The following is a 10,575-nucleotide window of genomic DNA, read 5'->3' on the forward strand; positions in this document are numbered from 1 at the left end:
TGCGCCTTTTAAGGGGCCAAAACCTTAAATCGAGGGATCGGTCTACATAGCAGCTAATTCAAATCTGGACCGATCCGAACCAAATTAAAGAGTAATATCGAAGGGCCTTACACAACTCACTGTCCCAAATTTCGGCGACATCGGACAATAAATGCGCCTTTTATGGGCCCAAAATCTTAAATGGAGAGATCGGTCTATATGGCAGCTATATCCAAATTTGGACCGATCTGTGCCATATTGCAGAAGTATGTCGAGGGGCTTAACTTTTCTCACTTACCCAAATATTGGCGACATCGGACAATAAGTGGCCTTCTATGGGTCCAAAACCCAAAATCGAGAGATCGGTCTATATGGCAGCTAAATCCAAATCTGAACCGATCTGGGCCTAATTGAAGAAGGATGTCGGGGGGCCTAATACAACTCACTGTTCCAAATTTTGCCAAAATCGGACATCATTTTATGCGCATCGGCGGGTCGTTTTGTATGGGGACTATATCAAGATATAGTCCGATATAACCCATCTTCGAATTTTACCAGCTTATGGACAAAAAAGGAATCTGTGCAAAGTTTCTGCTTAATATCTCTATTTTAAAAGACTGTAGCGTGATTCAACAGACAGACCGACGGACATGGCTAGATCGTGTTAGATTTTTACGCTGATCAAGAATATATATACCTTATAGGGTCGGAAATGGATATTTCAATGAGTTGCAAACGGAATGACAAAATGAATATACCCCATCCTTCGGTGGTGGGTATAATCCAAATCGGTCAAGAACCTGATTTAACTCCCGTATAAACCGATCTCCCGATTTGACTTCTTGAGCCCCTGGAAGCCGCAATTTTTTCGGATTTTGCATGTAGTGTTCTGTTATGATTTCCAACAAGTGTGCCAAGTACAGTTCAAATCGGTCTTTAACCTGATATAGTTCCCATACAAACCGATCTCCGGATTTGACTTCTTGAGCCCTTACAAAGCGCAATTTTTGTCCGATTTGGCTGAAATTTTGCATGCGGTGTTCTGTTACGACTTCCAAAAAATGTGCCAAATACGCTCCAAATCGTTCTAAGCCTGATTTAGCTCCCATATAAACCAGTCTCTGGTACCTAGAAGCTTTAATTTTTGCTGGTTTGACAGAAGTTTGGTAAGTAGAATAAAATAATGCTCTTCAACTAGATTTATTTTGTATAAATTTTTATCAGAATCCATGGTGGTGGGTTCCCAAGATTCGACCCGTCCGAACTTAGCACGCTTTTACTTGTTTGTTTTTATACCCTCCACCATCCGGTGGGGTATACTTATTCCGTCATTCCGTTTGTAACACCTCGAAATATTTGTCTAAGACCCCATATATTCTTGATCGCCATTTTAAGTCGATCTAGTCTGTCCGCCCTTCTGTCTGTCAAAAGCACGCTAACTTTCAAAGGAGTAAAGTTAGGTCGGTTGGGATTGTAAACAAATCTGTCCATGTTTTGATAAAGCTGCCATATAAACCGACCTTCAGATTTGACTTCCTGAGCCTCTAGAAAGCGCCATTAGCATCCGATTTGATTGAAAGTTTGCACGTGGTGTTTTGGTATAGCTTTCGACAACGGCATCGAGTATGGTCGAAATCAGTCCGTAACCTATTATTTAACTTCTTGAGCTTCTAGGGGACGAAATTCTTATCCGATTTGGCTGAAATTTTGCAAGTAACATTTTGTTTTGATTTTCAATTACTGGTCCAAGTATGCTTTAAATCGGTTCATAACCCGAATAGCTGCCATAGAAACCAATCTCCTCATTTGACTTCCTGAGCCTCTGGTGCGCGTAATTATTACTCTACTAACAACTATGGTAAGAACGGCACATACCGCTCTTTAACTTGACGTAGGTCTTATATATTTGAATAAGTCATACAAAGAATACGTCACATAAGATCCATGGTGGAGGGTTTATAAGATTCGGCCCGGCCGAACTTAACGCGCTTTTACTTTTTTTCATTAAAATATTATTTATTTAATTCATTTAAATACCATAACGTATTTTTCATATTACCACCTGGAGCAACAAGTATAATTGTAAGATTACATAAAATAAACATAAATATATCAACGACAAGTGCATCATACAGTATCATTAAAAAAGGACTGCTGGACCATTTTATGGATAAATGCCCCGAGCCTTCTCTATTCTTCAATTCTTTGTTTTAATTTCTCAATTTGTTTCCCAAGTCCTGTAATGATATTTCGAAGTTCATCCACCTTTACACACGTCTGATCGTAATCCCACATTAAAGCTGGCTTATCCAAAAGACCAGCTTTAAAACTTAAATCATTGAATTGTTCCCTTATTCCCATGCCTTTGACTTTCATTTGGCACATTTTTCGGCGCAAGGATTGCTTCTGGCCCTTCAGTTTTTCTAGAGCTAGACGCTGAGCCGCGACTGAAATGCGTAACATATTCTGCTTCTCCTTAAAGTGGTTCAGCATGTGAACGTCAGTGCTAAAACGCGTATAGAGTTTAAATAAGTCGCAGTTTTTTTCTACAACAAAAAAGTGTGTTAGTATATGACCATTAGTCATGTGATATTAAACATACCTCCAATTTTCTTGCTCAATATTTGTGTTTCGTTTTCTAGGTTATTCAAACTATTCATAGTCACACCATTTCCCAAGTCTTCAATTTTTGATAGTTTCTTGTTTAGACTGGCTTCAGTATGCAATTTCATGAGCAGTATATACCGTCCCTCGTTAATTTCTTGCCTACACTTGGACATTCGAATCAATAGTCTTTCAATCAGCTGCAAAAATAAAACATTCAGCTTGAGTTATGAGCTTTGAATTACTCCAAGAAGAATGAATCATAACAAGTAAAAAGGCATTAAGTTCGGCCGGGCCGAACTTTGGATACCCACCACCTCGGATATATATGTAAACCACCTTTCGTCAAAATCCGGTGAAAAATGCATACCTTATGCCCCATAGCAGCTATAACTAAATATGTTCTGAATTGGACCAAATGCTAATATGTAGTAGTCTTTGTTCAATTGTGTATAACAAAATATTGGTCTTTAAATTAGCTATATCTAACAATAAACCGACGTGAACCATATACGACATGGATGTCGAAAAGCCTAAAATAAGTCACTTTGTCAAATTTCAGTGAAATCAGATTATAAATGCGCCTTTCATAGGGCCAAGACCTTAAACTGAGATATAGGTCTGTATGGCATCTATATTCAAAACTGGAACGAACTGGACCAAATTGAAGAAGGATGTCGAGAGGACTAACATAACTCACTGTCCCAAATTTCGACGACACCGGACAATAAATGCGCTTTTTATGGGCCCAAAACTTTAAATCGAGAGTATGGTCTATATAGCAGCTATATCCAAATTTGGACTGATCTATGCCATACTGCAGAGGTATGTCGAGGGGCTAAACTTAACTCACTGTCCCAAATTTCGGTGACATCGGACAATAAATGCACTTTTTATGGGCCCAAAACCTTAAATCGAGAGATCGCTCTATATGGCAGCTATATCCAAATATAGACCGATCTGAGCCAAATTGAAGAAGGATGTCGAAGGGTCTAACACAACTCACTGTCCCAAATTTCAGCAAAATCGGATAATTAATGTGGCTTTTTATGGGCCTAAGACCCTAAATCGGAGGATCGGTCTACATGGCAGCTATATCCAAATCTTTACCGATCTGAGCCAAAATGACGAATAATGTCGAAGGGCCTAACACAACTCACTGTCCCAAATTTCAGCAAAATCGGATAGTAAATGTGGCTTTTATGGGCCTAAGACCCTAAATCAGAGGATAGGTCTATATGGCAGCTATATCCAAATCTGGACCGATCTGAGCCAAATTGATGAAGAATGTCGAAGGGCCTAACACAACTCACTGTCTTAAATGTCAGCAAAATCGGATAATAAATGTGGCTTTTTATGGGTCTAAGACCCTAGATCGGAGGATCGGTCTACATGGCAGCTATATCCAAATCTTTACCGATCTGGGCCAAAATGACGAATAATGTCGAAGGGCCTAACACAACTCACTGTCGCAAATTTCAGCAAAATTGGATAATAAATGTGGGTTTTAAGACACTAAATCGGCCGATCGGTCTATATTGGGGCTTTTTCAAGATATAGTCCGATATAGCCCATCTTCGAACTTAACCTGCCTGTGCAAAATTTCAGCTCAATATCCATATTTTTAAAGACTGTAGCGTGATTTTAACAGACAGACGGACGGACATGTCTAGATCGTCTTAGATTTTTACGCTGATCAAGAATATGTGTACTTTATAGGGTCGGAAATGGATATTTTGATGTGTTGCAAACGGAATGACAAAATGAATATACCCCCATCCTTCGGTGGTGGGTATAGAAAAATATTTAAACTGTCACTTAAAGTAGTAACCATAGAAAGTAGTGTAAGGGGTATATTTCTACTAACCTAATCACACTCAAAACACTGATATTCTTATTACCTAATCTAAAAATTGCAAATTTTTAGTCATTGAGCTCGTTTCGAAAGAGAAACAAACAAAAATTGTGAAATTTAATGATCTTCGCCCCAACAGGCAAAAACTTGAAAATGAAAAAATTCGACAGAGTCCTGCCGGGATTCGAAGCTGGACATGCGGAGCAACAGCGAGAGCCGTTGCCGTTGTCAAGCGTTCAAAGCTATCAATACAACTTCCAACACCATGGAAGAAGTGCAATTGCCGCAGACAAAAAATCTGTCATCACACGAAAACACATGCATTTTGAAAAGTACAGCTTACGGACAGGGTTGTCGAGCGTGGTTAATGTGGTAATTGTATCATAAAGGCGTTTTTCGCAACAAATACGATTCAAATACAACATACCAACGCACGGCCATTGAAGCCATCATACATAATATGGTTGATAAGTCTTCTAACGAAAGACGAATTATGAAATTTAATGATCTTCGCCCTTACAGGCAAAAAGCTTGAATATGAAAATAAAAAAGTTGAAATATATTTCGATATAAAGGGTTTTTAAACGGGGACGCTACAAAAGTAGACCGATATGAACAGGTAACGACGCCACATTTTTGCCTCTCTTTGAACGTTTCTCTTTTGTAAGGTTTGCCAGATATACGAGCCAATAACCGAAAATCGGAGTCAGTAGCCTTAACCTTAAGAGCGCTACGATGGGGCCCATTTCTGGCTGAATGGCTTCGTCAATTAGCAAAATATGCGTTATTGGTGCGGTTTATGGGCCGGTGGCGTCATTGGGCCTTACTTCTTCCGTGATGATCAAGACCGGCACGTTACTGTGAATGTGAATCGCTACCGTTCAAAGATAACATAATATTTTTGGCCCCAATTGGATGATATGGACTTGAAGGATATGTCGTTCCAACACGAGGGCGTCACAAGCCACATAGCGTATGTAACAAAAAATTTTTTGGAAACCAACAACGAATAGCGAACGTGAAATTGCAGCAGTATCGGAATTATGCTTGAAAACCGTCGTAAATTGGGTTCTACGTTTGGACTTTGGCAATCGTGCCCGTGGTGGCCATGCAAAAGAAATCGAGTTCCATACATAATGACAACGAACGTATTTTCACAGGAATAAAGAATTTGTAGACTTTTGGAGCGCTTTTATTTAAAAACCCTATATGTAGCTCTCATATCAATTTTCCAGTTTTGACTTATTGGAATGTGCTTTATCCGATTTCATTTAATTTGCACGATTTCATTAATTTGGCATCCATTGATCAAGAGTCATTTATAGGGATCCTATAGACAATTTTGGCAAGGACAAAAAAATGCCACACCTACTGCTTTTGGACATTGTGGTTATTCAAATGGCTGCGACCACTACTGTGAGGCTAAGGGAGTTTTCTCTTTAGTCATCCGGCGCCTATGGACACTGTGTTATTCCGTTGAGCCGTGTTGAGGCGCCCCGGTAGCCGAGTTGGTAGCGTGCTTGGATTACCAGTGCAGGGGTCGTGGGTTCGATTCCCGCCAGAAGCCTTGGTCTGTCGCTTCTGTGGTAACACAATGGACTTAAAATTGTCTAAGTGAGTCTGTAAAGGATTGCCACTCTTACCTAACCTAACCTATCCTTAATACTATACCCGATATTCCTGGCAGTGTGAATAACACATTGCTTGAGCCGCTTTTGATAAGAATTACTGTATCACTATTCCTCATAGAACCGATTGTAACTTCTATATCCCTATACGGATGGTTCCAAACTAGATGACCAAGTGAGCTTGGGGTTGTACTCTTAAGACTTTGGAATGCTCATATCAAGAAGGTTACCAGACCACTGCAGTATCAAGCGGAGTCTTGCAATTAAAGAAGTGGTGAAATGGCTAAGATATAATATCGACGACGACGAGATGAGCTAATGATCGAAAATTTTATACAATCGAAAAAGTAAAAACGTGCTAAGTTCAGCCGGGCCGAAACTTATATACCCTGCACCATGGATCGCATTTGTCTGGTCCTTTTTGGACCATAAGAATTAGAATTGCGCCCTTTAGGGGCTCAAAAAATAAAATAGGGAGATCGTTTTATGGGGGCACTGTATCAGGCTATAGACGAATCAGACCTATAGACGCAATAGACGATTCAGACGATTTGACACAAATGTTGAAGGTCACGGGAGAAGCCGTTGTACAAAAATTCACCCATTCAGAAAATAATAGCATCCTTTAGAGGCTCAAGAAATCATGATCCCAGATCGGTTTAAATGGCAGCTATATCAGGTTATGGTTATGTTGAAAGTCATAACGAAACACGTAATGCAAAATTTCAGCGAAATCGGATAGGATTTGCGCCCTCTAAAGACTCAAGAAGTAAAGACCCACAGATCGGTTCACATGACAGCTATATCAAGTTATTCCCCGATTTCACCCATACTTGCCAGAGTTGTTGGAAATCATAACAATACAGCTCATGCAAAATTTCAGCCAAATCGAATAAGAATTACGTCCTCTATTGGCTCAAAAAATAAAGATTCAAGATCGGTTTATATGGCAGCTATATCAGGTTATTGGCCGATTTGAACCTAACTTGACACAGTTATTGGAAGTCATGAAGAAACACGTCGTGCAAATTTAGCTAAACCGAATAGGAATTGCGCCCTGTAGAGGCTCAAGAAGTCAGGACCCCAGTTTAGTTTATATGACAGCTATATCTGCAAATTTTGCCCATGAACATTCCACTAAGGAACAGGAGCAAACTTCTCACACATCAATGAGTGCTGTCCGATTCAAGTTAAAGCCCAATGATAAGGGGCCTTCTTTTTATAGCCGAGTCCGAACGGCGTGCTGCAGTACAACACCTCTTTGGAGAGAAGTTTTACATGGCATAGTACCTCACAAATGTTGCCCATATAGGAGGGGAAAACCAACGCTGAAAATGTTTTCTGATGGTCTCGCCAGGATTCGAACTCAGGCGTTCAGCGTCATAGGCGGACGTGCTAACCTCTGCGCTACGGTGGCCTCCCATTACAGTTATATCAGGTTATGGATCAATTTCAATCATACGTAGCAAAGTTGTTGAAAATCATAACAAAACACCTCATGAGAGTCACAGCGAAGCATGCAAAATTTCATCCAAATCGGATAAAAATTGCGCCCTCTAGTGGGTCAAGTAGTCAAGATCAAATATCAGTTTATATGGCAGCTATATCAAAACATGGACTGATATGACCCGTTTACAATCCCAACTGACCTACACCTACAAGAAGTTTTTGTCCAAAATTTTAAGCTGCTAGCTTTACTCCTTCGAAAGTTAACGTGCTTTCGACAGACAGACGGAATATATATACTTTATGGGGTCTGAGAGGAATACTTCGAGGAGTTACAAACCGAATAACGAAATTAGTATACCCCCATCCTATGGTGGAGGGTATAAAAATGAAACCTACTAGAGATACACCAACCATTATTTGAAGCTGATTTGGCTTACATTTTGGACAGCAACTTTTTCGTTGACTTCTAAAATACATGCCAAATATGGTCTGAATCGGGCAACAATTTTCATAATCTGATTAAGCTCCAATAACAAAGCAATTCTTATCAAATATCCTTTTTTTGGTATGGCCACTCTCGGGGCACTTCTCCTTGCTCCAGAGATCAACACCGTCCCGGTACCATGTACTCTCTTCATCATCCTGCACGCAGCTGTCCAGAGTCCAATGTCATACCACACAACCATCCAAAGTTTCTATCTGATTTTGATGGAGCTAACTCTTTACCACCTTCTAGTAAAGTCTTGGGGGAAACCAATTCATATAAAGCCCACATAAGATTTGCGGGATATCCATGGTGGAGGTTATACAAAGCTCGAGCAAACTAAAAGCCATTTTTAATTGTTCTACAATACTTATCTTACCGCATTGAATTTTGGACGAGAATCGCTCATTAAATGCATTTTGATTAAATCTTCAAACTCGCAAACTGCACTTTGGCCTTTGGCTGCAGTTTCCCTCAGTTCATCTTCTAAAACTTGTTTCCTCTTCTGAGTCAGTGCTCTTACATTGTTTTCTTTAGCTAGCATATGCTCTAAGCGTTGAATAGCTTCTGAATATTTTTGAGCATCTCGTTGGGCGTTTTTCTTACTATCCGGCAAGATGGGGCGAATAACTTGTTTATGTCGAAAATATTCCACAACTTTAAGATTCAGAAAAGATTGCTCATTCTGTTTGATTTCTAATTCTTTGGTTTTTTGGAAAAGTTCCAACATAAGCTGGCGTTTGACTAAACGCTTTCGTAAAAAAGTTCTGGGACTTATATTTTCGGTAAACTCAACTGCCTGGTGGATGAGGTGATCAAGCAATTCTATGATGGGCTGACGTAAATGTTTCGCTTCTTCCTCTTTGACTAAAAGTTCTCCAGCGTTGCTGCTATCATATAAAGGCAGCTCTTTAAACAATTCCATTGCTAGTAGTTCATTAAGAGTTTGGTCTTCCTCTTGGTATTTATCAAAGTCCTCATTATCCTCCTTTTCAAATATATCTGGCATTAAATTCAATTCTAAATTAATTTCAGCTGATAGAATCTCCTCAAAACTGATTTCACCGCTGTCCACTTGTGATGATGTGAGTGCTGTATCATATGGTTCTTTAATTGACACCGATGGTATTGAGGGTAATCTAGTTCCCGTTAAGGGATCAGCAAAGAAACCTTTAAGGCCTGGCTTACTGGCAATATCTATAATCGGCTCTAAAGCTCCAGGAGGAGGTATTTCGCCTAATAAGATATCATCCGAAATTTCAACATGATCTTCTTCCGTTTCTTCTCCATTGCTAGAAAAAACATATTCGTCATCAGAGATATCATCCAAATCAGGTAAGGAAATGAATTTTTCCAAAATATCAATCGACGGTTCCAAAACTATAGGTTCATTATTATGCTCAGATTCTTTATTGTTATAAGATTCTGTTTTACTTTCATCAAATCTCTGATATATAGAGTTATTCTCATGGTGTGTAAAAGATGAATCTTGGGACGATATGGACTTCGTTGATGATGATGGGGATAATAGCGCCGTATTGATTTTGGATGGTTGGTATAGTTTTGATGAGAAACGTTTGGATATCGTCGATGGGTTACGCATTGCTGAGGGCATTTCGATTCAAAGTTCGTATTAGTGTTTTATGTTTTATTTATAGCAATTGTAAAAAATATTCTTCTCTTTTTTGGATATTTCAAGCAGACAACTGCTGTGTCAAAAATGTTAGAATTTTTATCCAGGCAACTAAAAATATAGTTTGATAGTAAACTCAAAAAATCAAATTCAGCATGACGGTATTGGCCCAATAGCAGTATAATAGTCCTAAATAATTGACTACAACTTAACGACTTTTATCTGATTGCAACAAAATCCGGATAGGGTTAGGTTATGTTGAAAGCCGCGTAACTTTACTGGCACATCTTAGGTAATTTATATTCAACCTAGCAAGAAAAGAAGAAGAACAATACAGGTAGAGATTAAATCAGCAGATCGGAAACAGGAAGGAAGAGAAGAAACCACAAGATAAACAAGTAAAAGCGTGCTAAGTTCGGCCGGGCCAATTCTTATATACCCTCCACCGTGGATCGCATATGTCGAGTTCTTTTCCCGGCATCTTTTCTTAGGCAAAAAGGATATAAGAAAAGATATGCTCTGCTATTAGAGCGATATCAAGATGTGATATCGATATAAGATATTGGTTTGGACCACAATTAAATTATATGTTGGAGACCTGTGTAAAATATCAGCCAATTCGAATAAGAATTGCGCCCTTTGGGGGCTCAAGAAGTAAAATAGAGAGATCGATTTATATGGGAGCTGTATCGGGCTATAGACCGATTCATAATAAACACGTATGTTGATGGTCATGAGAGGATCCGTACACAATTTCAGGCAAATCGGATAATAATTGCGACCTCTAGAGGCTCAAGAAGTCAAGATCCGAGATCTGTTTATATGGCAGCTATATCAGGTTATGATCCGATTTGAACCTTATTTGACACAGTTGTTGAAAGTAAGAATAAAATACGTCATGCAAAATTTCAGTCAAATCGGATAGGAATTGACCCAAAATCGG

The 10,575-nt window shown here is 39.2% G+C and overlaps 1 protein-coding gene across 1 annotated transcript; it reads right to left on the reverse strand.

The window, feature by feature from the left end:
• Positions 1-1,859: 1,859 nt before the first annotated feature.
• Positions 1,860-9,716, reverse strand: LOC106088446 (uncharacterized). Its single transcript, XM_013253970.2, has 3 exons — positions 8,379-9,716; positions 2,582-2,783; positions 1,860-2,525 (listed from the first exon to the last, which is right to left on the reverse strand). The coding sequence occupies exons 1-3, from the start codon at positions 9,612-9,614 to the stop codon at positions 2,170-2,172; spliced, it is 1,794 nt and encodes a 597-aa protein (XP_013109424.2). The 5' UTR covers positions 9,615-9,716; the 3' UTR covers positions 1,860-2,169.
• Between the last annotated feature and the right edge of the window lie 859 nt (positions 9,717-10,575).

This window comes from Stomoxys calcitrans, chromosome 5, assembly GCF_963082655.1.
Source record: "Stomoxys calcitrans chromosome 5, idStoCalc2.1, whole genome shotgun sequence".
In the NCBI taxonomy this organism is placed as follows: domain Eukaryota; kingdom Metazoa; phylum Arthropoda; class Insecta; order Diptera; family Muscidae; genus Stomoxys; species Stomoxys calcitrans.

Excerpts from the sequence above, each read along its gene's own strand:
- LOC106088446 (XM_013253970.2), bottom strand. The coding sequence starts at position 9,614 with ATGCCCTCAGCAATGCGTAACCCATCGACGATATCCAAACGTTTCTCA. Across the intron at positions 2,784-8,378 it reads CTCGTCCAAAATTCAATGCG|CTGATTGAAAGACTATTGAT; the intron begins GTAAGATAAGTA and ends TTATTTTTGCAG. Across the intron at positions 2,526-2,581 it reads ATTGAGCAAGAAAATTGGAG|AAAAAAACTGCGACTTATTT; the intron begins GTATGTTTAATA and ends TTTTTGTTGTAG.